At 38.7% G+C, this 27,894-nt stretch overlaps 1 protein-coding gene across 8 annotated transcripts in view; it reads left to right on the top strand.

Annotated features, from left to right (window-relative positions):
- RNASE9 (ribonuclease A family member 9 (inactive)) overlaps window positions 1-17,515 on the top strand; it is a 51,082-nt gene extending 33,567 nt beyond the window's left edge. For 2 of the 8 annotated variants that reach the window (XM_045450202.1, XM_045450198.1), the window contains exons 2-4: window positions 11,085-11,242; window positions 14,719-14,881; window positions 16,531-17,515. In XM_045450202.1, the coding sequence (XP_045306158.1) occupies window positions 16,546-17,151 (606 nt within the window). In that variant the 5' untranslated portion in view covers window positions 11,085-11,242; window positions 14,719-14,881; window positions 16,531-16,545 and the 3' untranslated portion in view covers window positions 17,152-17,515. Of the gene's footprint in view, window positions 1-10,772; window positions 10,833-11,084; window positions 11,321-14,718; window positions 14,882-16,530 lie in introns of those variants that run through there. The other 6 variants (XM_045450201.1, XM_045450200.1, XM_045450199.1 and 3 more) reach the window with 6 other exon arrangements.
- Window positions 17,516-27,894: the final 10,379 nt, after the last annotated feature.

The raw sequence follows: 27,894 nt of genomic DNA, 5'->3' as shown, positions 1-27,894 counted from the left end.
ACCTATTTTATACGAAAATGTTGAATATCTCATGAAAATTATTGAATACTGTACTGAAAGTGAAAACAGAATGCTTGGGTGGGTACAGAATGCCTAGCACCACGAGAGTATATCGCATATTGCTAGGCAGCCCAGGAAAAGGTCCAAATTCAAAATTCAAAGTAGTTTCTACTGAATATGTATTGCTTTCACATCATCACAAAGTCGAAAAAATCATGAAGCCAAACCATCACAAGTAAAGACACAAAATAGATGAATAGTTGTCTAGGACTGGCGGGAGAATGGGGAGTGATGGAGGTGCACACGAGGAATCTTTTGAGGGTGATGGGAATGTCCTGAAAGTGGATTATGAGACAACGGCACACCTCTAAGTTTACTAAAAATCACAGAATCGTGCATTTTAAAGGAGTGACTTTTACGTTATGTGAACTATACTTCAATAAAACTGCTAAGGAAAAACCCAAGGAATTTATTGTTGACACATTTTCCTGATCTCCTTCATCCATCCTAACAGCAAGTCCTGTGATTTTTATGTCCTAAATAACTTAAATCTATCATTTACCTCCATTTTGTTCTGCCCAATATTTTTTAGATTTTCTTTACTTATTTTGAGAGAGAGGGCATGTGTGCATGCAGAGGAGGGGTAGAGAGAGAGGGAGAGAGAATCCCAAGCAGGCTCTGTGCTGACAACAGGGCTTGATCTCACAACTATGAGATCATGACCTGAGCCAATATCGAGAGTTGGGTGCTTAACCGACTGAGCCACGCAGGTGCCCCTGTTCTGCCCAGTTTTTGTTTAAGATAGTCCCAATAATTGCCTATCTGATTTCTTCTGGCACACCCTTGTGCCTGCCTAGCCGTTCTCTAGTGTGCAAACACAATTTTCTGCTAAAAATATAAATCTGTTCATGTCTACTCAAGTTGGGATTCTTTTCAGATGACATCTGGCCATTTCCAAACACTCTACTTATTTTCTGTTGGGTGGCTGCTTTTTTTCTTTTAAACAAATAGGAAGTAATTTTCTTTATATATTACAGACATGGCAGGATAATTTATTAAGACACTTATTTGTTTACTTTTTTTTTTTTTGGTCCTTCTCTATGAGACAAAACCAATATAATCACTTTTCTCTTTTCCATTACCAAAAAAGGCAAGTTTTTGTAAATAAACCTTGTGGGTTATTAACATCTTTTGTATTTCAGGCCAGGTAACAGCAGTGAATAGTAATGAAGAGTGTGCTAGTCTCCCAGAGATTAATTTGAGTGTTAGGCCCCCTGAAGAAAGTATGGCCAAGAGTGAAAGAAGAGAGTACATTTCCTTGAAAGTGGATAGAAAGGAGAATTATCTTTGGGGATGGTATATTTCCTGCAACTGGAGGAAAGTAGTGACCCAGTATTCATACAGCCCCCAAATGAGGAGATGTGAGTTGGCTGGATTCTAAGTTCAGAGGTGGCGTGTGGATTTTTTTTTTTTCTTGTGCACTCTCAGGAGGATTCTTATTATATAAATGAACCAAACATAGTCACTGTATATAGGCCCTATGTGTACTTCTTTATAGCAAGTGGGATTCATAGGCTTAAAAGGTCACCAGTGTCAAATTGAAATTTTTACCCATCTGGTTGTCTTAAATGTCACCTTGGTAAGCATATTTTTTTGCCTTTTAGAGCATGTATGCTTTGCATACGCATAAAACTACACCCAACATCTGCAAGCCACAGGGTAAAATAAGCCCTCTAGCTATAAAACAACAGCAGCAACAACAACAACAACACACAAGCTGCTGCTGCCCTTTGGAGCTCAAAGACTCCCCTTCATTCTGCAGAGCGCCATCTTTTAGACACATAAGCCCCCCTCTTAATTCCCTCTCCCCTGGGAGTTTTCTTGCCCCCCCCCCCCCGGCTTCCCTGCCCTGGCCTTAAGGATGGTACCTCACCACCACCACATGGTGATGGTGGTCTCTGGGTGGTCTCCTGCTGCGAGGGACCTCACCCACACACCCACTTGCCAAGCGGCACCCAGATAAAGCTTGTGTGCTACTGCCACACTGTGGTCGTATCTTTTTCTTTCATCAGTCCCCAGATTCCTCAGACTATAGTTCTCATCTTCATGCAGTGATCCTTGTTCCAACACCGCAGCCTCTGCCCAAGACTTTGTTTTTTTTTCTCCCTGGCGACGGAATTCTAAGGGTGTGGCAAGTGGTAAGCCAATCGCCACTAAGACTTGTTATATTTCTTCACATTTTAACTTTTTATTTTTTTTAATTTTTTAATGTTTTTATTTTTGAGAGAGAGAGAGAGAGAGAGAGAGAGAGGGAGAGAGAGAGAGAAAGAGACAGAGCGTGAGAAGGGGAGGGGCAGAGAGAGAGGGAGACACAGAATCTGAAGCAGACTCCAGGCTCTGAGCTGTCAGCACAGAGCCCCATGCGGGGCCAAACCCACAAACCGGGAGATCATGACACGAGCCACAGTCGGATGCTTAACCGACTGAGCCGCCCAGGTGCCCCACATTTTAACTTTTTAACACAGTTTTATTGAGATGTAATTGACATATGATAAATTGCACATATTTGAATTGTCTAATTTCGTAAGTTTTGACATATGTCTATGCCCATTAAGTCATATCCAACATTTACCAAATTTCATGCCCTTTAGTTATTCCTTCTTCTCACCTTCCCTACCCCCAATCTCCAAGCAACCACTGATCTGCTTTCTTTTCACTACAGATTAATTTCCATTTTCTAGAGTTTTATAGAAATGGAATCATACACTATGTACTATCTTTTGTTTGGCTTCTTTAACTCAATTTAATTATTTTGAGATTCATCTATGCTGTTGTGTGTATCAATAGCTCATTCCTTTTTCTTGCTGGGTGGCATTTCATTAAATGGATATACTACAATTCATTTATCCATTTACCTAATGGTAGAAATTTGAGTTGGTTCTAGTTTTTGGTGATTGCAAATAAAGCTGGTGTGAACGTTCATGTAAAAGTCTTTGTGTGACCATACATTTCTTTTTCTCTGGAGTAAAACCTACTAGGGGAATGGCTGGGTCAAACGGTGGATGTGTATTTACCTTTCTAAAAATCTACTGAGCTGTTTCCAAATTTGTTTGTATCATTTTATATTGTCACCAGCACTATTAGGAGAAATCCAGTTCACCGACATTCTTACTGACACTTGGTAAAGTCAGTCATTTTCATTGTAACCATTCTAGTAGGTGTCTGGTGGTATCTCATTGTGGTTTTAAGTAGCATTTCCTTGAACATTAAGGATATTGAACAACTTTTTCATGTGCTTATTTGTTTGCCATCCATATATCTTCTGAAGTGCCTGTTAAAACATTTTCCTATTTTTTTATTGGATTATTTGCATTTTCATTGTTGCATATTCTGGATACAAGTCCTTTATATATATATATATATATATATATATATATATATATATATATATATATATGTGTGTGTGTGTGTGTGTGTATGCATATATATATTATAATGCATATATATGTACATTTGTATATATATTATAATGCATATATGTGTGCATTTGTATACAATGCATATATATATGGATTCATATATATTATAATGCATATATATTATAATGCACATATATGTGCATTCATATATATTATAATGCATATATGTGCATTCATATATATTATAATGCATATATATATGCATTGCATCTAGTATGGATGTGTAGTGTTTATCAGTTTTCTCTTCAATACTGCTTTAACAGCATCCCACAAATTTTGCTATGCTATGTGATTCTTTTCAACAGTAGTCAGATCAAAATATTTTCTAATTTCCATTTTGATTTTATGTTTGTCCCATGGATTATTTAGAATTGGTTTGTTTAGTTTCCATATATTTTGAGATTTTTGAGAAGTCTTTCTCTTATTCATTTATAATTTCATTCCAATGTCAGAGAATATATTTTGTTTAACTTGGATCCTTTTGAGGTTATTAAGACTTGTTTCACGGCAGAAAATTTGGTGTATCCTGGTAAGTGTTCTGCAGGAGCTTGAAAAAATATGTATTTGCTTTTGTTGTATGGAATGTTCTATAAATGTAACTGGGGGTAAATTGGTTGTTAATTTGGTTCAAGTCCTCAATATTCTTGCTGATTTCCTGCCTACTTGACCTATCAGCTATTGAGAAATGGATATGGAAGCTCAAACTGTAATATATGGATTTCACTTCTCCTTATAGTTCTTTCTGTATGTGCATCTTGCAATTTGAAGCCCAATTTTTAGGAGCATAAAAATTTGGGATTGTTACGTCCTGTTGATTAATCAAACCTCATATTTGGAAATGACCCTCATTAGCCTTGGTAATATTCTTTGTTTTGAAATCTGCTTTATCTGATATTACTATAGCACTCCAGCTTTCTTTTGATGAACACTAGCATGGTATATGTTTCTACATCCTTTATTGTTACCTTCTTTATGTGTCTTCATATAAAGTGTATTTCTTGTAGACAGTATATACTGAATCTTGTTTTGTTTTTTAAAATCCCAGTCTATCATTAGCTTTTAATTGGTATGCTAAGACCATTTACATTTAGTGAGATTATTGATACAGTTAGTTGGAGTCTAACTCCTGCTATTTGTTCTATTTGTCCCTTCCATTTTTTCCTCCCTTTTTCTGATTTTGGGGCCTTCACTTGATTTATGAATTTTTTTATGATTCCACTTTTATCTCCTTTGTTCACTTTTTAACTACAGCTCTTTGTTTTAATTCAGTGGTTGCATTAGGATATACAGTATATATCTATAACTTATAGCTTACTTTCAACTGATACTGTACTACTTCACTCAGTATAAAAACCTTATGCTAGTATACTTGGATTCCTCTCAGATTCTATGCTATTTTCATGCATTTTACTTTGGAATATGGTATAAATCCCATTATACATTGCTACTAGTTTTGGTTAGTCTGTTTTATTTTAAATAAATTTAAATTAAAAAAAAAAAAAAGCAGGGCACCTGGGTGGCTTAGTCGGTTGAGCGTCTGACTTAGGCTCAGGTCATGATCTCATAGTTCCTGAGTTCAAACCCCACGTCGGGCTCTGTGCTAACAGCTCAGAGCCTGGAGCCTGCTTTCGAATTCTGTGTCTCCCTCTCTCTCTGCCCTTCCCCCCCCCCCCCACACTTTCTCTCTCTCTCTCAAAAATAAATAAACATTAAAAAATAATAACAAAAAAATCATATGTATTTGCCCATTTAATTACCATTTATAATGTTCTTCATTCAAAAATAAATAAATATTAAAAAATAATTTAAAAAATCATATGTATTTGCCCATTTAATTAATTACCATTTACAATGTTCTTCATTCCTTTGTGGAGATTCACATTTCCAATTGGTATAATTTTCTCTCTGCCAGTTTACCTTCCCTGTTTGCTGGTGATGACTTTTTGTAATCTCTGCAATCTAAGAATGCTTTGATTTTGCCTTCGTTTTTTAAAGATATTTTTACCAGGTATAGAATTTCTACCTTGACAACTTTCTTACTTTGAGTACTTTAATATTTTCCTGCTCTCTTCTTACTTACATTATTTCAGAAAAGAAATCTAACATCACCCCTCTCTTTGCTTCTCCAATCCTAGCATGCCATTTTTCTGAGGCTGCTTCTAAGGTTTTCTTTTCATGACTAGGTCAGGGTTGTTTTCTTCCCAATTTGGTTATGATGTGCCTTGGTATGGTTTTCTTCATGTTTTGTGCTTGGAGTTCATTGAGCTTTTTTTGATTTGTGAATTTATACTTTCCATCAACTTTTGAAAGTGTTTGGCTATTACTGCTTCTAATTTTTTTTCTATCCCCCTGCTTCTCCTTTTTTTTTTTTTTTTTTTTTTTTTTTTTTTTTTCAACATTTATTTATTTTTGGGACAGAGAGAGACAGAGTATGAACGGGGGAGGGGCAGAGAGAGAGGGAGACACAGAATCGGAAACAAGCTCCAGGCTCTGAGCCATCAGCCCAGAGCCCGACGCGGGGCTCGAACTCACGGACCGCGAGATCGTGACCTGGCTGAAGTCGGACGCTTAACCGACTGCGCCACCCAGGCGCCCCTGCTTCTCCTTTTCAAAGACTCTAATTACTCATCTGAAGTCACTTGAATTCATTCTACAGCTTGCTGATGCTCTTTTCACTCTTTGTTTTGTTTTCTTGTTTGATGTTTCATTTGGATCATTTCTATAACCTTCAGATTCACTAATCTTTGTTCTGCAATATCTAATCTGCCATTAATCTCATCCAGTGTATTTTTCATCTCACACATTTTAGTTTTTATCTTTAAAAGTTTCAAAGTTTGATTTGTTTTTTTCTATTGTCTATGAATCTACTTAATTTTTTGCACAGAAGAAATCCAGTTATAATAATAATTAAAAAAATTTTTTTAATGTTTATTTATTTTTTGAGAGAGCATGAGGAGGGGAGGGGCAAAAAGTGGGAGACACAGAATCCAAAGCAGACTCCAGGCTCTGAGCTGTCAGCACAGAGCCCAACACAGGGGCTCAAACCTGTGAACCATCAGGTCATGACCTGAGCCGAAATCAAGACTCAGATGCTTAACTAACTGAGCCACCCCTTATAATAACAGTTTTAATGTCTTTATTCTATGCCTTCTTATGGCCAAATGCAATTGAATGATTATTCTCCTCAGTATGGTTTTTGTTTATCTGCTTCCTTTTTTAGTAATTTTCTAAAAGTTTTTATTTATTTATTTTGAGAGATAGACAGTGTGTGTGAGTGGGGAAGGGGCAGAGAGAGAGAGAGAGAGAGAGAGAGAGAATCCCAAGCAGGCTCTATTCCATCAGCATGGAGCCTGACTCAGGGCTCAATCCCATGAACTGTGAGATCATGACCTGAGCGGAAACCAGGAGTTGGACGCCTAACCTACTGAGTCACCCAGGTTCCCCCAGGCTTAGCTATTTTTGATTGGATGCCAGATGTTGTGAATTTTACCTTGTTGGTTTACCAGGTAAGGATATTTTTGCATTCCTATAAATTTTCTTGAACTATTTTCTGGGATGCACATAAGCTATTCAGAACCACTCGATCTTTTTGATTTGTTAGGCAGGTACAGAGCAGTTGCAGCCTAAGGCTAATTATTGCCCATTACTGAGGCAAGACCTTCCTGAGTACTCTACCTAATATCCCATGCATCTTGACTTTTTCCAGCCTGGTTAGTGACTTTTTCCAGCCTGGTTAGGCACTATCTTCTCTGATCCTTTTAGATAATTCTTTCCCCAGCCTCAGGTAGTTTTCTCCCACACTCATGATAAAGAGTACTCTGCTGCATACTTGAGAGGAACCCTGTGCAGATCTCCACGTTTCTGTTCAAGGCAGTTCTTTCCTTTCTAGTACTGTGTCCTGTGGACTCAAGTTTCTTGGCCTCCTTGTTTCCTCAATTCCTCCTCCTCATCTCCTGTAGTTTTCAGGCTCTTCCTGTTTGCCAACCCTTCACTTGTGCCTGAAATCTCTCTCCAGGCAGTAAGCCAGGCAAATTGTAGGACTCACCTTGTTAGTTTCCTGTATCTCAAAGATCAGTGTGTTTGGTTGTCTCATGTTAGTGTCTTGAAACTAATTTTTCCAGCATTTTTATCAGTTTTAAAAATTGTTTCAGGTGGGAGGGTAAATCAGGTCCGTGTTATTCCATCTTGACTAGAAGATTATATTCATCCTTATGTATGCTTTCATTTTAAAACCAAATCTGGGGGTGTCTGGGTGGCTCAGTCAGTTAAGTGTCTGATTCTTGGTTTTAGCTCAGGTCATGATCTCATGGTTCACGAGTTCAAGCCCCATGTTGGACTCTGTGCTGACAGCGTGGAGTTGGTTTGGGATTCTGTCTTTCCCTCTCTCTCTGCTCCTCTCCCTCTCACTCTCTCTGTCTCTCTCTCTAAGTTAATAAATTAAAAAAAAATTTAAAACCTATATATTAAAAAAAACCCACAAAAATTAGGGGTGCCTGGGTCGCTCAGTCAGTTAACCATCTGACTTCGGCTCAGGTCATGATCTCACGGCTGGTGAGTTCTAGTCCTGCGTTGGGCTCTGTGCTGACAGCTCAGAGCCTGGAGCCTGCTTTGGTTTCCATTTCCATCTCTCTCTGCCCCTCCAACACTTGTGCTCTGTCTCTATCAAAAATAAATAAACCTTAAAAAAAATTAAAATAAATAAATAAATAAAACCAAGTCTAGGGGAGCCTGGCTGGCTCAGTCGGTGGATCCTGCAACTCTTAATCTCAGGTTTGTAGGTTTGGGCCCCACATTGGGTGTGGAGATTGCTTGAAAATAAAATCTTAAAAAAAAAAAAAAAAGAAACAAGCTTAAAGTGTTTTTGTCTAAACAGGCTCCTTAAAATTTTTGGAGACAAACCACCTCTCCTTGCTTTTCTAGTGAGAAGGTAGATCTATCATGGCAGAGTTGCACTCATAATGAGTTAATGATGCAAAAGCTAAGAAATATAGGAGTTTGATGAAGATCTCATAGGAAATAAGAATACTTTGTGAAGGCATAGATGAGCCTTTTGCTTTTACTGCTGTAGAATATTGGGAAAGAGAGAAATTCTTTACAGCACAAGAAATTCTTTACCAAATTCTTTGGTAGCTCAAAGGGATGTCAATGGCTTTTGTGTTAAGTTTCAAAAATGTTAGTTGTTTAAAAGGGGAGGAAAAAACAACCCTATGTTCCATATTAAGACAATTGATAACAGAAAGAGAAACTATGAAACTATGATGATCAACACTCATGTACAAAACTGTAACTTTCTGTTTTACTAGGGCAAATGCAGATACTTTGATTTTCCTAACTATGTAGGAAAGGCAGAAGACACCTAAAATTGTAACAGAGGTAAATTGTGCTGCCACCCTTAAGAACTAGGGTTTTGGTGCAGATACAATGGATTGAGAAAAGAAATTCATACTTTTCTTACACCTGAGTTTGAGAAGCACTTTCACACTGATCACATTTTCAAAGCACTTAAAAAAATTTTTTTGAACATTTTTTATCTATTTTTGAGAGGCAGAGAGAGAGACAGAGCACTAGCAGGGGATGAGCAAAGAGAGAGATGGAGACACAGAATCTGAAGCAGGCTCCAGGCTCTGAGCTGTCAGCACAGAGCCCAATGTGGGGCTGGAACCCAGTAACTAACCGTGAGATCATGACCTGAGCTGAAGTTGGACACTTAACCAGAGCCACCCAGGCACCCCCAAAGCATTTTTTTTTCCCAAGCTGTTGCTGGTTTTTGAAGTTTATTTTTTTGGTGTCTTCTGCTATTAGAGATCATTGTCATGTTATTTGTTTTGGGGTCAGATTTTCTTTGTACTCATGTATACAGGTATGTAATTCAGTCTATGCATATGTAATCAAGCTTTTTAATAATTCAATAATTTTCTTAGTGGCTGTGCTCTTGTTTGGTTTAAGAAAGACATCCTTCACTAGCTCCAAAATTGTGAAAAATATTCTACTATATATACTTGTATCATTATAATATCCTTAATGTTGTTTTAAAAATATTACTTTGACCTCTAGTCCATCATACATGGAAGAATGTGTTTGTGTGTGTATGGGTGGGTGGGTGTGAACACTGAAATCTGTTATTCTTTCTTTCTTTCTTTCTTTCTTTCTTTCTTTCTTCTTTCTTTCTTTCTTTCTTTCTTTCTTTCTTTCTTTCTTTCTTTCTTTCTTATAATCTCTACACCCAATGCAGGGCTCAAACCCATAACCCCAAGGTCAAGAGTCACATGCTCCACTGACTGAGCCAGACAGTTTCCCCTATTTTTTCTTGATATAGAACCCACTGTCTCACTGGGCTTTATTTTCCTTTTCGCTGGCAAAATCTATGAAATATTCTATCCTAATATATTCTATGCTTCTATTTTCCTGTTATTTCTGATCACTGAGAAGGACCAAATTATGAGATCAAGCCATATCAGTGGCGATATCTTAGTCTGTACCTGCTAAACTCACACTGACATTACAGAAAAAAAAAATAGCAGATATCAATGTAACAAATCTCAAAAAAATTTTTTTATATAGAATCATACAATAAAAAAGCTAATTAAGGCATACATAAATATAAACTTGCAGGAAACTGCAAACAAATATGAAGAGATTTTTGTCATCCCGGAGCTGGCTTGACTCCATTTTTGCAATATAAGATGTCAAAATTATTCTATATTTGTGCTCTGAAGATTGATTTTCAATTATTGAGTAACTCTTATTTTGTGTACGTCTATTAAGATCTGGTTTTGGACACATGTTCTTAAATATGAAGTGCCAGTATCTCAAACTGTCACATTTGATATCAGTTAACTTCCACTTTTGCATCAGGAAAAGTCAGTTCCTTTCTGTATTCTCCCTCTGTGAGCGCAAATATTCAGGTCTTTACTAGGGCCTGGACCCTAGTAAATGTCTTGAACAAGAGGTGTGCATTTCAGGGAAGTCACTGATCCTCTTAGGACCTACAAAAATCACATTTTTCTCTAGATTTTCTCAACCTGACACCATTCTCAGTTTGGCTAGGGGTGTAACGGTCAGAAGCATAAATATTGCCTCAAAATGTTTAAGCAGAGTCTAAATTTGAGGTTAGCTAAAACCTAGATTTTTCTTATGGAATTCAACGAAGAGATATTCTGGGATTTACTCATAAAGGTAAGTCTAACTCTAAAGACTGAGTTTTTATCTTTGCTTAACCACTCAAACTAAGGAACTGACTCTTCCTGCTACTGAGCAAAAGTGGAAGTTAACTGATACCAAATGTGGCAGTCTGAGAAATTGGCACTTCATATTTAAGAACACGTCCAAAACCAGATCTTAAAAATCCATTTCGTAAGTGACATTTCTTAGAACTAACTTATTTTAAATTTGAAAAATAGATGGCTTTAAAGACAACAATAAGAAATCAACCATTCAGAAATAACAGTTTATTGAGGTTTTATTTTGGTTCCTCCGCCCCCACCACGTAATCTATATTTCCATTAATTGGGATCATGTTGTAGATATAGTTCAATGTTTTATTTTTTCCCCAGCCATTTGTAATGGACATTTGCCACTGGTCTCCATCCCTTTCTTGTTTTGTAGGTAACAACCCTTCCTTCGGTCAGCAACTGGAATTCTGCTGGAATTTTAATGGTGTGGTTTTGCCTTTACTTCCCCGAGGAGGACATGTGTTACAGGTTGACCAATCAGAAGACCTCACAATCCTGGATTTACGCATGTGACAGAAACAAGGCCAATCGGTAAAGTTATTTTCTATATTGGGTGAAAGTGGGAGAGGATGACACTTCCTACTGTGACCTTAAATATAGGCTATAAAGGTAACAATGATTTTCTCTGCCATTACATTGAGAGACCCTGCATGAGAATGCAGTTAGCATAGAAAACAGTGGTGGAAGAGAGAGAAAATAAGAGTGCAGTGAAAGATTTAATTTCTTCATCCTGCTGTGCCTCTTGGACTTGTTTTCTGTGAGTCAATATAGTTCCTCTTGTGTTTAAGTTAATTTGTTTGGTACTTCTATCACTTGTGACCAGATAATCCTACTACTATAATATTAAATATATTTCATATTTTTAAATTTTCATGGGTTAATTTATTTGTAAATTCTGGAAAACAATCTATTCTATAATATATAATTCTCTGACTACAGAATACTATCTCAAATATTAGCTTTTACTACAGCGGTTATTATTGTTTTTACCATATTTATGAACATATCAGACTCAATTTAACCTTTCCTCAAATTTTTGGATATTTATGTTTTCAAATTTCAAATTTTTGTCTTTATTAAGTAAAGCTTACTGTCCATATTTCTATATAAACTATTGCTGCTTAGAATCTTAGCTATTAAAAGTGGGGGGATATTATCAGCTTTTCAAAGCTTTTTATTATATTTGCCAACTTTTTCATTGTGATCACAAATGAGTGATTGCCCACCTTATCTCACTCACCAGCATTGAGTTTATGAGGTATTGTAATTGTTACCAATTTGTAAGATACAATTTTAATTTTTCCTTTTGTGATTGAAGCTATATAACTATTACACAATCATAATCCTTTGATGCCTTATTGTAAGGTCTGTTAAAGTCTTGCATTTTAAAAATGATTTACTTTTAAAATACAACCTAATAATCTCTCTGAAATATGTATTTGTCTCCCTGGGGAGACTTTGACCCATCTTACTCTTTTATTTTTTTTAATTGTGACCAGGGACTCAAGACCTGCATAATAGAAAAGGCCCGGGATAGACAACCTTGCTCAGGCCCTTCCCTGCCTATACACCTATAAGTTACCCTCACCCTCCCAAGCACGTTTAAAAGCGGAGAGGAAAAGTGGGACTCAATCAGATATGTGCACACCCATGTTCAAAGAAGCATTATTCACTATAGCCAAACAGTGAAAGCAATTCATCTCACTTTTTTTCCAAAAACATTTACTGAAAAGGCCTAACACTTCCCCACTATTTTGGGATGTTTTCTATGTCATAAATTACATTTTTATGTATACAAAGGCAGTGCTTCTCAAACTTTAGTGGGCTAAGACTCACCTTGTGAACTTGTTTATAGTGCAAATATATGGGCCCATTCACAGAGGTTCTGATTAATGAGGTTTGAGGAAAACCCAGGGAATCTGCAATCCACAGGGCGTCCAGGTGGTTCTGCTGTGTGAGGTTGTCAGGCAAAAACTTAAGAAGCATTGCATGAGCATGGTTCAATCCGTCTGTTCTCTGTTCTCTGTTTCTGTCTCTGTCTGTCTATCTGTCTTGCCCATTTACTGCAAATTCCCATTCCTACCCTGTGCCCCAAGCAACCACTAATCTACTTTCTGTTCTGTCTCAGTACTAATTTTTGAACAAGTAGGAGAATGAATGTGAGTTGCTTTATTAGATATTAAAATATTTTATAAAATTAGAATAAGTAAAAGCATATCACTGGCAAGTGAATAGATAAAACCATCATCAAAACACAACAGATAGTTCAGAAATAGAATTGTTTAATATATAAGCTAACTTTTAAATTAGTGATGAGGGACCCCAAATCATTGGTACTGGGATTATGGAAAAATCATCTGAAAACAAAACCCACCTGTCACTATACTTCAAAATAAATTCCAGATGGGTAAAAGACTTAACATTTTTCAAAAATCCATAAAAGTAATACAATAGAATAGAAGCAAAAATGCATATACTTTGGGGTCAGAAAGGATTTTGACAAGTGTGAAACTACAATCTGAATTCATAAATAAAAAAATTAAGAAGTTTAGGATACAAAAGTCAAGGAGGTATCCTGGGCAGGCCCTGAGGCATGTCCTCAGCAGGAGCCTGAACTCTGCTCTCCATGCACCTGCTGTTCCGTTTTCTGCAGCCCAAGATGCCGCAGACACTCCAGGTTCTCATTTATGGGAATGTGTGCTGAGCTCCCTGGACTTTCACAATGGTCTCACTCTCCTGAAGAGACTCCCCAGGGGAGTCTGATAAGAGTGTAGAAGCAAGGATGGGAGGAAGTGTTCATGCTTATGGCCACACCAAGACTGCCCAGTCTCACGTCACCACTGCAGGCCAGTTTTTCTTTCCAGTCCCATTCTCTGCTCTCCTGCCTTCAATCCTCCTGTTCTCTCTACTTTCTCATATGTGCCCCCCACATCTGCCTTTTTTTAAAAAAAATGTTTATTTATTTTTGAGAGAGAGAGCAAGTAGGAGGGGCAGAGAGAGAGAGACAGAGGATCTGAAGCGGGCTCTGCACTGACAGCAAAGAGCCAGATGACAGGTTTGAACTCACAGACCTTGAGATCATGACCTGAGCTGAAGGAAGATGCTTAACCAACTGAGCCACTCAGGCACCCCAACATCTGCCTGTCTCTAACTCCTCCATTCTCTGACTTTTTCTACTCACATATACAAAGGTTAGATCCAACCTGTTTCCATCTCCACGTAGCTCAGAGTCTCTGGGTTATGAGTATTGGAGAATCACTCAGGTTGCCTTAAGGGAAGACTTCTCTTATGCCAAGGCCACAGTGGAGTAAGAAAACCCAGGAAACTCTCCTGCAGCAGCTCAGGTAGGCTTCATGGCACGTGGGCCAGCACATGGGCCAATTTCTTACAGCACTCCAGTGGTTCAAACACAATTCTAGTCCTCCCCACTTATTTTTTTTTTTTTTTTAGTAGGCTCCACACCCATCACAGAGCCCAATGTGGGACTTGAACTCACGACCCTGAGATGAAGACCTGAGAACAAGAGTCAGACGCTCAACTGACGGAGCCACTCAGGCGCCCCTGGTTCTTGCCACTTTTGTGTGTCTCTGTGTTTCTGTTAGTTTCTTCTGACAGAGTTACAAAAACAGCCTAGAGAAGGAAGCACAGGTTAGCCTCAGGAAGGGAAACTAGACTGATAAGGGCCATAGAATAGCAGTGAAGAACCGGATTGTAGATGTCAGACAGACTTGTGACCTGAGCATGAACCAGGGTTTTGCCAGGCCCAATGTAAGATTTTAAGCAACCTCCTTTCACAAAGAGATGCTGGTTACAATGAAGACAAAAACAATACTAAAAAACAACATGTCTATCATAAGGCTGTTTGGATGATGAAGATGGTAATGTATAGATAGTGCTTTGTACATCATTGCTTGTTGTGTTAGCCATTATTATTTATTATTTGTATATATATTTATTTATGTAAAAATAAATATTATTTATACATATTACTTATGTATTTATTTCAGCTGCTCACAGTTGTTTTTCTCCCTTTCTATTCCAAGCTCCTGTGCTCTAAGGGGAGGCCAATTCCCCCAATATCAGGATCTCTGCAGCCCAGCCCTGAGGCATCCATTCTCTGAAGCATAGACACCACAAGGACTGAACAAGGTCAAGAGACTCCAGGCACAGGTAGGCCTGGAAGCCTGTTCTCCAGTGTACCTAAAGCACTTGCCTTTGTCTGGGAAGTCTCCTTGGAGAATTGATTAACAGCCAGATTTGGAGTAGAAATGGAAAATGATAGATAGGCCCAGGAGTTCTCTGTGAGAGATGACACTTTGTACTAAAGGATAGACTGTCCCCTGGTATCTAGCAGTTGGGCACAATTCCAGTAACATGTTACTACTGTTCAGGCTCTTGCAAGGAAAGTTTTAAAATAATTATTCAACATAACGACCACAAAGCTTAGTAATAATGTGCTTCATTAGTATATACCAAATTAAACATTTTCATTTCTTTTTAAGGTAGGACAATTTTTTAAATAATGTAAGTCATCTCAGTTTTACACATTTGTGTTGCAGAGACACTTGCTCATGTGTATTTAAAGTACTGGGGGGTATTGGGGTGCCTGGATGCCTCAGTTGGTTAAGCATCCAAGTCGTGATTTCAGCTCCGGTCTTGATCTCAGGGTTTGTGAATTCGAGCCCTGCATCAGGCTCTGCACTGACAGTGAGGAGCCTGCTTGGGATTCTCTCACTCTCCCTTTCTCTCTGCCCCTCCCCTGCTCACACTCTCTCTCTCAAAAATAAATAAACTTAAAAGAAAGAAAGAAAGAAAGAAAGAAAGAAAGAAAGAAAGAAAGAAAGAAAGAAAGTAAGTACTGGGGGATTTTGGTGCAGCCTGCTGTGGGGTGAATAGACAGGCGGATGCACTGATCTCGAGGAAAGTAAGGACTGAAATATCTCCTGATGAGGTTACCGTAACTCTGCAGACAGGCTCACAGGGTGGAGAGAGTTTAGGGATGCGAAACCTGATCACAGCAGAAACCATGAAGTCTACCTAAGAGAAGAAAAAAATAGGATAAAAAAACACCCCCACAAGGTAAGTGATGCCCCTTGGTGGCAGAGCCATTCTGAGTGGTAACAGGAGGCAGAGGAGGCTACAAAATGGACGGAGCAGCTCCAGGCAAGGAGGTCGTGCTGAAAGCATATTCACAAAGAAAAGCAGATGGTGTTCATCCGACCCCATGTACCTTGCTTGATCCCTTCTCCCAGGGCGTCTATGGTCTGAGATGAGCAAGAGGAGAAGTCATAAGATGAAGAATTTTCCTCATAGTAGCAGGCGGAGGGGAGGGAGGATCACTTACAGCTCTCTACCGTGTGAGTTCACAACTCCTAAGAAGAGTACAGATGCATTTGTTCCAGATGGTGGGAGCCTCTTCTCTGCCTGTCTGTCTGTCTGTTTGTCTGTCTGTCTCTCTCTCTCTCCTCTCCCCACTGCTGTCTTGACCTCCTCTCTCCTTCCCTCCTGCCCTCCATCTCTCCTTTTCTCTCTTCCTCATCCTTCCTTGTTTGCTCACTGCTCTCTCTCCTTTTCTCTCCCTCCTTCCTTCACCTTTTCCTCTCATATCGACAGTCTTCCTGACTGAGTACAGGCCTAGGAAGGTTACTTTTTAGTCCATACTTCAGAAATGGTTAAATATATTCTGAATTATCAATTTGAATACTGCCCAAAGTCTTCGAGCTCAGAACGGCGGTAAGTGGCAGAAAGGAATGTTGCCCAGCACAGGAATAGAAGCGGGCACAGTATGGAAATGGCTCACATCCCCTTATCTCTCGTAGTCCCCCCTGGAAAGCATGTGGACTCTGATCGCCCTGCGGCCCCTCACTCTGCTGCTTTTGCTGCTCCTGCTACTGCAGCCACTGCAGTTGAAAATCTTGCACAAATATGTTCCGTTGTCAGCGGAAGAGATAGAGCAATTTGAAGATTATTTGGAGGAAATGCGCAGCACAGGACCTACCCTACCAACCCCTAAAGATGTTTTCAAAAGGCGCACCATTATTGATCCAGGAAGACCCTTAACTGATTCCAACTACTGCACTGATGAAATAAAGATGAAAAATGTCCACAACAGATTCCGTTGTGTAAAAGAACATTTCTTCCTCCAGATATCATTTGAGGAACTGCAAGACATCTGTAACAACCTGTTTGTGTCTTGTAAGAATGGGGTGAAGAGATGTCACAGGAGCAGGCAATCAATAAAAGGAGTGTACTGTAATTTAATCGAAGGAGTGGTAATGACAGACTGTGTCCATGAATCTTCTTACAGGCAGGGACAGGTCCTTATGACTTGTCGATGGCAAAATGATATTCAAGAAGTTATCCCTGCTTACATAAATGATATTATGGAGATAAATGATACTATCAAGGAGAAACATGTCCTCCACGGTTACTTCCAGTGACCCTTCTAAAAGAGTATTCTCTAAGACGTCAAGAGTAGGACACATCGCTCGCCATATGGATCCTTACGGTTCAAAATTGAGAATGGTAACGTTGATTCTATCAGTTTTAATCATCCACCTTCTTCCCTTCTTCTCCTGACACCATGCAAACAATGTGGGCTAAGTTCACAGACGGTGCTCTGAGATGTGGCTTCAAACAGGTCACGTCATTTAGCACATTTTGGATGTGTTTGGAGGGTGAATGCCTGAAGGGAAAGGGTGGCTGGCTCCAAGAGGGACAGGAAATGGTTATCTGGAGTGTGCTCCTATGTTGTCTTCATGTACATCTCTAGCTCAGTAGAAATAATAAAGTGCATTGACCTAGTGAAGTGTCTCTGGTATGGTTATGTGGGGTTTCCGGGTTGGGAATTACTTTTCTCTGTGATGTAATTTGAAAGAAAAAGAACCTAAAGCTTCTCAAGAAATTGTGCAATTAAACTTTCCAGTGCTATATTTGTAGGTATTTCACCCATTCTGTTCTTTCCACACAACAAAATACTCAACGAAAACGTAAAGGTGTAGATTCTAATAGAGACATCTCAGGATAAATACTGAAATATTCAGGATGGCAAGCTCCCCGAGGTACTTTTCAAGTGTCCAATAGTATTTTTGTAGATTCCCACACCTTTGCTTTAGCTTAGGCAGCAACACTGTTCACAAAACTACAAAAAATTCCTCACTTTCTGGCAGTCACCTTTATTCACAATCCCTTTCCTGGCTTACCAGTAGATGTGGCTTCATTTGAGAATACACCACTTCCAAAAAAGGCTGGAGAATCTGTATGATGAAGGAAATCTATTTGTCCAGTTCAGGTAATAATTTCTCTCCCTTTGTGAAATCTCTTAACATCTTTTTTAAAGTTTGTTTATTTATTTTGAGAGAGAGAGAGAGAGAGAGAGAATGGGAGAGGGGCAGAGAGACAGGGAAAGAGAGAATCCCAAGCAGGCTCCGAGCTGTAAGTGTGGAACCCGAGGCGGGGCTCAATCTCACAAACTATGAGATTCTGACCTGAGCCAAAATCAAATGTTGGATGCTTAATTGACTGAACCACCTAGCCCCCCCCTTAATATCTTTTCGTTATTATTTTCAATAACTTAAGGCAAATGGGATAAGAAGGAGTGAAAGGAGATGGTAGGGAGAGTGTCTGTTACTTTTGCACATCGTACTGAAATCCAATCCACTTATTTCTTCCCTAGTCCTTATTCTTGTCTTCAGACTCAGAGCTAAGATCCTACTTTATCAATTAGTTGATGCAAATAAGGGTCTAGGGACAAAGGTTCAGATCCCATTTCAGTGACTAAGGGGGAACCACTGTTCACATGGAGACTTGTGGCTTTTAATCGTAATATCTGAGTGAATGAGGATCCCATCAAACTTTAGAAATCTCCATCTCTAAAAGTCAACCTTCAGCTGAAGAAGTTCTGCATATAGGCTAGCATGAGTACGTGCTATGGACCATCTCATCTGGGACATGCTCATTTCACCTATCTTGGGATTATCCAACATATAATATATTTGTGGGAGTATGGTATAGTACAGTAAATAAGGCAGGAAATGACCATAACATATGTACTTCTCTCCAGATAAATGATCTGATCCATACACATTAGAGACATGGAAATAGAACAAAGATTATTTATACAGATTGTTCTTTTTATCTAATAATGCATAAAAAAATCCAGGTCCTGGCCTCAATCCATGAGATTCTTTAAGATATATCAAAACTATAATTTTTAGCTTTACCCATTGTAAGATTTCAAAAGATTATCATCCTGTCTCCATTAGCATTCTCTCTTCCTTAATACCAAATTAATAAGATGAATATTGTCCATAACCTTGACTCATATCACAATTTATTCTTTATGTTAGAATCCCTTGAGTTGATGCAACATTAATTTTTTAATTGTTATAAAATATACATAGCACAAAATTTACTACTTAAGCCACTTTTTAAAAAAGTACTTATTTTTGAGAGAGAGATCATGAGCAGCAGAGGGGCAGAGAGAGAAGGACACAGAGGATCTGAAGCGGGCTCTGTGCTGGGAGCGGAGAGCTCCATGCAGGGCTTAAACTCATGAACCGTGAGATCATGACCTGAGCCAAAGTCGGACACAACCAACCGAGCCATCCAGGCGCCCCTTCTTTAGCCATTTTTAAGTGTATACTTCAGTGGCAGTAAGTGCATTCACACTGTTGTGCAACCATCACACCAGCCAGCTCCAGAAAATTTTCATCTTGCAAAGCAAAACTCTGTGTATGTTAAACAATGACTCCCACATTTACCCCTCCTCTCAGCCGCAGGCAACCCCCATTCCACTTTGTCTCTTATGAATTTGACTATTCTAGATACCCCATATGAGTAGAACCATACAGTATTTGTCCTTCTGTGACTGTCTTATTCCATGTCTTCAGGATTCATCTATATTTTAGCATGTGTCAGAAGTTGTTTCCTTTTTAAGGTTGAATAGTATTCCATTGAATGTATACACTACAGGTTGTTTATCCATTCATCCATCAATGAACACTTACTTGGGTTGCTTCTACTTTTTGGCTATTGTGAACAATGCTGTTTTGAGCAAGCATGTACAAATATCTGTTTGAGCCTTTGCTTTCTATTCTTTTGGGTCTATTACCAGAAATGAAATTGCTAGATAATATAGTAATTCTATTTTTAATTTTTTGAGAAACCACCACACTCTTTTCCATAGCAGTTACACCATTTGACATCCCACTAGCAGCGCACTAAGTTTTCAGTTTCTCCAATCTTATCTTCACCAAAACTTGTCAGTTTCTTTCTTTCTTTTTTTTAATAATAGCAATCCTAATGGGTGTGAAGTGGTGATACAACATTAATTTTAAATTTTAATTATTCAGTGAAGGAATGTAGGCCACCACATTTGTAACAGTAAGAAAAAAAATTGTGTTTGTTTCCTAACCAAAATAAACCCTAATTGGTATTGTCTTTAGAAAATTTATGATGCACATAATGTTATTGAATAAGAGTGGAAGAGTAGAATCCAATACGCAGAGAGCACGGTGGTTCCATATCTTCTATTCTAGCACAACATTCTCCAACAACATTAGGGGGAGTATAGAACCAAAACTTGTCGCTATCCCTATCCTGCTCCTTACTGAAGAAAACTGATGATGCCTAGTTGAACCCTATTCATTTGCCCCTGCATACTTTTGTGCGAAGTTGAATTCGTATTTCTGGTTGACTTGAAGCATACAAGAACGGTTTTTCAATTATAATGTATATAGCAGTCATAATACCTCACACTGTATATGCTCTATAATATAAAGATTTCAAAGTGCTTTCATGTACTTGTTCATTGTTGGTCACCATAACCCTGTGTCACAAATGAAGGAGTCATATTCTCTGTCCACTGTTTGCTCAGAAATATGCTTGGTCACTTGTCCTGATCACACACAACTTAGGATCAGCAATGAGATCACACACTTTATCCAAACCTTTCTTTTCTTTCTTTCTTTAAGATGGATATCTTTCACATGTATGAAATATAAAGATCTTGATATCTATAAGCTATCATATTTTTTTGAAACACAAGAAAGAAATGGTTTGTCCCTTATTGCATTTGGTGCATTCTATGATTTGCATTGAGTATGAGATAAATATTCCACCCCAGTTTTCATAGTCAGAAGATTACAAAAGCTAGTAAATATTATCAAGTTCTTCTCTAAGAGATCAAAGGAGATACCTCCAGTGACATAGAGCCTCTCCAGACATGACTCTAATCTATCAAAACAAAAAGTAGAAGATACTTTATCCAAATGAGATTTTGAACTCAGGAACACCTTTTCTGTAAGACTGGACTCTGACACTATGTTTTCCAACTACTAGAATATAAACTTCAGGAGAACAAGGACATTCACAGTGATAATGAGTATATATACAAATTGACATTTCAAAATGTCAATATTTGACATTATTCAGTTGTTGAAGATTGTTTTCCTTCTCTTATTAAAATATATTCAGGGGTGCCTGGGTGGCTCAATCCGTTAAATATCTGACTATTGGTTTCAGCTCAGATAATGACCTTGTGTTTCGTGTGTTCAAGCCCCGCCTTGGATTCTGCACAGACAGTGCGGATCCTGCTTGGAATTCTCTCTCTCTCCCTTTCTCTGCCCCTCCCACATGTGTGCAAGCTCTCTCTCTCTCAAAATAAATAAACTTTTTAAAAAATGAAAAAAATCTTCATTACAAGTAAGTATAAGCAATTCACCACTTTAATATATGCTCTAACAGTAGTGCCAGAGCAGAGGGAAGAGCAGCAGGTTTTGAGGATTTCAGGAAGCAAAACATTTTATGGATATTGGGCTAGAAGCTTGTGAAACAAATGTCAAAATGGAGGGAGCACTTCTAAGAAAGAGTAGACATTAAGAATATGAAAGGGAGAAATTTCAAGGAGGAAGCAAGAGTAAGAGAAAGAGGTAGAGAGGGAAGATGAAAGCAAGTCCTGGTCACGAGGAGGCCTTCATACCAGGAAAAAAGGTTATGTCAATAAAGGGCAATTTTAAGGGGCGCTGTTAGCACATGGGAAGTCATTAGTGAATGTTATCCAGTGTCTGTATCTTCACACTTTCTGTGCCTTTATGTGCTGACAGCCTGGAGGTCTGAAAGAATATTTCTAGAGAAGGCAGAGGGAGACAGACCGAGGCCTCATTTCTTTTTTTTTTTAATTTTTTTTTTCAACATTTATTTTTTTTATTTTTGGGACAGAGAGAGACAGAGCATGAACGGGGGAGGGGCAGAGAGAGAGGGAGACACAGAATCGGAAACAGGCTCCAGGCTCTGAGCCATCAGCCCAGAGCCCGACGCGGGGCTCGAACTCACGGACCGCGAGATCGTGACCTGGCTGAAGTCAGACGCTTAACCGATTGCGCCACCCAGGCGCCCCCCGAGGCCTCATTTCTAATAGCACACCTTCCCTTGCTGATCTTCAACAGGGTGTTGAACACTCACTAAGAGATGGAGTTGCCATAATCCATTGCCACTTAAAGATGTTAGGTTGCACATTTAGACAAATAGGTGGTGAAAGTTTTTTAGTGTCTCATTTGTTGACATTGTGACCCCGGCATTTTGGAGAAAGGGATAGTGACAAGAATTCAACAGGTGAGTAAATATCTAAGACTACTGGTCCTGTGACCTTCTGTTATAATTATGGTATAGATGAATCCGATGCAACAAAGATTCTAAAATACAGTACCTCAAACAGATAAAAGTTTATTTCTCCTTTCTATGACAATCCAGGGGAGGCAATTTGTCCAGGGTGGGAAGGTGACGGTGCTCTATGTGGTCACTGAAGGACTGGGGTTCCTTCCACATGATCCACATGATCATTTCCCCAGCTCCGAGGTGTTGTCTTTGTCCAGTTGGCCGCAGCCAACTCACCACAGATCTGTACTCCAGTGCACAGGAATGGGAACAGGTAGAGGGAAGCCAGCTTTCTCTGAAGGGGACATGGCTAAGAATTTGCTCGTATTTCTTCAGCTCATATCACACTGGCCAGAACTTAGTGCCAAGGGCACACTTAAGGTGAGAAATCTGCAGAATGTGGTTTGATACTAAAAGGAAGAATAGAAAAATGTATCTAGGGAAGCAATTATTGGTCTGTCAAACATCTGATCTGACCTAAGGAAATGTTTTTCTCAATGCAGTTGATCATCATTGTTGCTATTATTCAGTCTTTAAACATCTGCCTTGACCAACTGCAGACCTCTATAGGAATTCAGGGAATGTACTCACTACTTACTGGCCTTCAAATATGAGCATTTCTAGGTAGGATTATTATTGAGGAATAGAGTGTTGGCTCCTTGTGCAGAATCTTATTTCAGCCAACCTGGAACAGTACAGAATCAATGACCAGTAATGTCAGCCTAAAGTGATTGCTAAAACCCACCAGCAAAGGTTTGGTCCATTGATTTTCAACTCTCACTCATGAGCCAGAATCTTTAGTAAAACTTTAACAAAATTGCTGAAGCTCCTGGAGATTTATTTAATTCACTAGGTATGGATGAGACCTAGCCATATGTATCTTTCACAACCTCCACAGGCAATTCTAAGATTCAGCCAGAGTTCAGGATAACTGAAAATAGCGTCCATGCCAAAAGTCTAACTATTGAAACAAACCGGCAAGATGATTATACCGAAGATAGGAGATTCCTTTTACTAGAGGTGTGTGCATCAGGCTATCACGGATGGCTGAGGAAATTCACTAACATCCTACACCTAAGTCTCCTTGCTCTGGATGGTGGAAGGAAGCAACCCATTGAAAAATAATATGGGACCAATGACCAAGGGAAGAGAATTAGTCTTTCTGGCAGTTCTGGTTCTCATTATAAATTTGTATGGTTTTATTATAAGTTAATATATGAATGACGCCTAACAATAAATCTCAATTTGCTTAATTTGGGGTGTGTTAATAAAATTAAGTGTCTGGAAAGCAAAGCTAAGAACAGATGCTCACTTGTAGCAGTTTTACCAAAGTAATTGTAGCCAGCCTCAATTAGGGACATTTTTGTCACATCTCTAACCTAAGTGCAATAATCATCATAGAGAACGATCTCAAAATTAACCTTTTGCTACAACTCAGATGTGTAGAAAAGAAGGCAAAGTCTTCATTTTGTGGATAACTAATCTGCCGTTCTCACGAGACACCGCTCATGGGGAATTTGGTTGGGTCTCCCTTCCTTTTCCACTTCTCTGTGGAAAGGAACTATGTGAGGAGAGAGGAGTTTCTGTTTCTGCACCATGGCAGGAGAGAAGGCAAAGACTGGAGCAGATATTTGTACACCAATATTCATAGCAGAATTATTCACAATAGCCCAAAGATGGAAAAAACCTCAAATGTCTATCTGTGAATGAATGTATAAATAAAATGTGGCACATACGCATGGTAGAATATTATTTCGCTTTGAAAAGGAATGAAATTCTGATACAGGCTACAACATGGATGGATCTTGAAATGTTATGTTAAGTAAATAAGCCAGACTCAAAAGAACAAATAATGTATGGTTCCACTTATACGAGGAACCTAGAGTCAAATTCATAGAGACAAAATAGAATGGCAGTGTAGCTCCTGTTTCTGGAATCAAGGCATTCCTTCCACATGTAAAGAGGTTGGAAGCTGCCAGTGCTCCCTAACAACAAGTAAAAAGCTGAACAGACTAAAAAAATCAGCAACTCTTTTAGGATCTGTAAAAGAGTTGAGGAGAGGACAAACCACTGCCCCCAAGATTGGAGAGATTGACAGGCAAATACAGAGAATAACAACTTAATGGAGGAGAGGCTCATGAAGTGTTAAATTAACTAGACAAGGAGGCCATTAGACTGAAGTGGCTTTAATTCCTGAGTACCCTAGGTAAGCACTACAAAACCTAAGACTGAAATGCCTCAGGGTGAAAAAATTAAAACCTAAGGACAATCGATCACAAGCAGCCAACTTGGCCTTCCCAAAGAAGGTGACCACGTGGGATATAGCCAATTAAATAATTTCCCTCCTGGGGCGGCTGGGTGGCTCAGTCAGGTAAGCATCTGGCTTCCGCTCAGGTCATGATCTCCCGGTTTGTGAGTTCGATCTGGCTCTGTGCTGACAGCTCAGAGCCTGGGGCCTGCTTCAGATTCTGTGTCTCCCTCACTCTCTGCTCCTCCCCTGTTCATGCTCTGTGTGTGTGTCTCTCTCTCTCAAAAAATAAATAAAAACATTTTTAAAAAAAATAAATAATTTCCCTGCTTTGCTTCTTACCTCTTCTCTATAAAAGTCTTTCCCCTAGCTCCTTTTGGTGAAGCGCTTCTAACCACTTCTAACTGGGCACATGATTTGAATTGGTTTTTGATCAAATAAACTGAAAAATTCAGTGTGCCTCAATTTATCTTTAACAGGGGAAACCACTGTGGGAACCAGTGCAGGGGTAGGAAAATCAGAACTGTCACTGATACATTGCTGGAGGCAATGTTGTATGGACAACTCTGAGAGTTAAAAATTTCAGGAGAAATTTTTCATGAGGAGGTCCCAAGTTTTGTGAGATTTACCTCCCCATGCTTGAGCAAGTTCCCTGAACAGGTTTCTTGTATCACAGAAAAATCTCCTAGTGCTTCTGGCAGGGAGAGGGGGAAAGGAAACATTTTTCTCTGTTCTTAACGTTCTGTTTTCTTAACAGAAGCACCCTGTTCTTCTTAATGAGTCTTGCCCTCTGGAGAAACTAGTTAAACCGAGGCTAATCTGCTGGGGAATTATCAGAGTCTGACTGACCTGGGGAAAACAAAGTATCCAACTCCAAAACACTCTACCCATCCTCTCCCCTGGAGAATCCAAGATATGACAGACATGACACAAGTGAGATTTTAAGAGCCTCTGCAGAGTGTATGGTAGAGGAAACACTATCTGTTGTCCCTTAATATTGGTAATTCCTTTCTTCCACTGGGGTTCGTAATAGGAACCTCAAATTTTACCTGAGCACATAGTCAGTCACCCAAAATAAAAGAGGTAGTTTTCAGTTTTCTTTGCAAGTAAAATTGGCCATCTGACTAATTTCTAGACAGGGGATGTCTATGGAAAATAACTGAAATGAGTGTAACTTCTGAGACATATTCTTGAAGGGGAGGGGAATGCCCCTGTTTTCCTTTTCTTATTCCTAATGGTTGGAACATGGACACGATGGCTGAAGGTATAGAGTAGCCATCTTAGACCCTGACATGGAAGCCACATGCCTGGTTTGAGCAAAATAAAACTGAACAACAAAATAGAAAGAACCTGTATATCTTACACCATGGAGCACCATAATAGACCTAAACTGTCTGTTCCTAGACTTTAGAAAAAGAAATGTGAGAGAAATAAACACCTATCTGGTTTCAACCATTGTTATTTGAAGTTTCTGTCTCCTGCACAATAATTCCAATTGATACATGCAGGATTTGGGGAGGAGGGAACATAATCACGTGAGATGTAGGTGGTTACTATTAAAACAATTACATCAATAACCACCAACTGGTGAGGCTTGAGATCTAGGTTGTCCAAAGTATATGCCTGGTGTTAATTTTAAGAATTACATGTAATGATACAATTGGAAAAATAGAAGCACAATAGCTATGCTATGTTAGAGAAGCGTCAACCCTCTTAACTACTGCTCAATCCCCATGCTTTACCTCAAATATGCTGGCATGGGAGAACAACAAAAGAACATTCAAATATAAGGATTAGCAGAAACAACTCTTAGATTGGGAATTACATATTTAGCTGCATCACTGACTTATTTATGAGCCTGGAGGACCACGGAAATTCTTTGTGTTTCATTAGCTAGCCAGAGATGAATCTTCTTAATTCGAAGAAAATTACAGGCAGAAGTGAGGCTCTTTGGTCAACCTTTTGGCTCTGTAAGCGCCAGCCAAGACCCAAACTGAGATCCCTCCATATCTATCTCATGATTTATGACCATACTCAAAAGACAGCTTTGTGAGATATTCAAAACTCAATAAGGTATCTACTGACTTAAATAATAACATTTGCGATTTAAACTTAAAAGACTGAGGAAGAACTATGGCTTTTCATTTTGTTTGTTTAAAAAAAAAATTTTTTTTTTGATGTTTATTTTGAGAGAGAGAGACAGAGCATGAGCAGGGGAAGGGAAGACAGAGGTGGAGACACAGAACCCAAAGCAAATTCCAGGCTCTGAGCTGTCAGCACAGAGCCCGATGCGGGGCTTGAATTCACGAGAATTCATGAGATCATGATCTGAGCCGAAGTCGGATGCTTAACTGACTGAGCCACCTAGGCGCCCCTGGGTTTTCATTTTGAATTTTAACCAATTTAATTCCCACTGTTAAAACCAAAATGAAATTCTTTTTTTTTCTTTTATTTTTATTTTTTTTCTATAATTTATTTATTTTTTATAATTTACATCCAAGTTTGTTAGCACATGGTACAACAATGATTTCAGGAGTAGTTTCCTTAAACCCCTTACCCATTTAGCCCATCCCATCTCCCACAACCCCTCCAGCAACCCTCTGTTTGTTCTCCATATTTAAGAGTCTCTTATGTTTTGTCCCCCTCCCTGTTTTTATATTATTTTTGCTTCCATTACCTATGTTCATTTGTTTTGTATCTTAAAGTCCTCATATGAATGAAGTCATACGATATTTGTCTTTCTCTGACTGACTAATTTCCCTTGGCATAATACCCTCTAGTTCCATCCACATAGTTGCAAATGGCAAGATTTCATTCTTTTTCATTCTTTTTGATTCCAAGTAATACTCCATATATATATATATATATATATATATATATATATATACACACATATATACATATATACATATATATACACACACATATATATATGTGTGTGTATATATATGTATATATGTGTGTATATATATACACACACATATATATATATGACATCTTCTTTATCCATTCATCCATAGATGGACATTTGGGCTCTTTGCATACTTTGGCTATTGTTGATAGTGCTGCTATAAACATTGAGGTGCATGTGGCCCTTTGAAACAGCATACCTGTATCCCTTGGATAAATATCTAGTAGTGCAATTGCTGGGTCGTAGGGTAGTTATTTTTTTATTTTTTTAATGTTTATTTATTTTTGAGAGAGAGATACAGAGACAGAGCATGAGAAGTGGAAGGGCAGAGAAAGAGGGAGACACGGAATTCAAAGCAGGCTCCAGGCT

The sequence above is a fragment of the Leopardus geoffroyi genome, chromosome B3, assembly GCF_018350155.1.
Source record: "Leopardus geoffroyi isolate Oge1 chromosome B3, O.geoffroyi_Oge1_pat1.0, whole genome shotgun sequence".
In the NCBI taxonomy this organism is placed as follows: domain Eukaryota; kingdom Metazoa; phylum Chordata; class Mammalia; order Carnivora; family Felidae; genus Leopardus; species Leopardus geoffroyi.
This window is presented reverse-complemented; position numbering and strand designations above follow the sequence as displayed.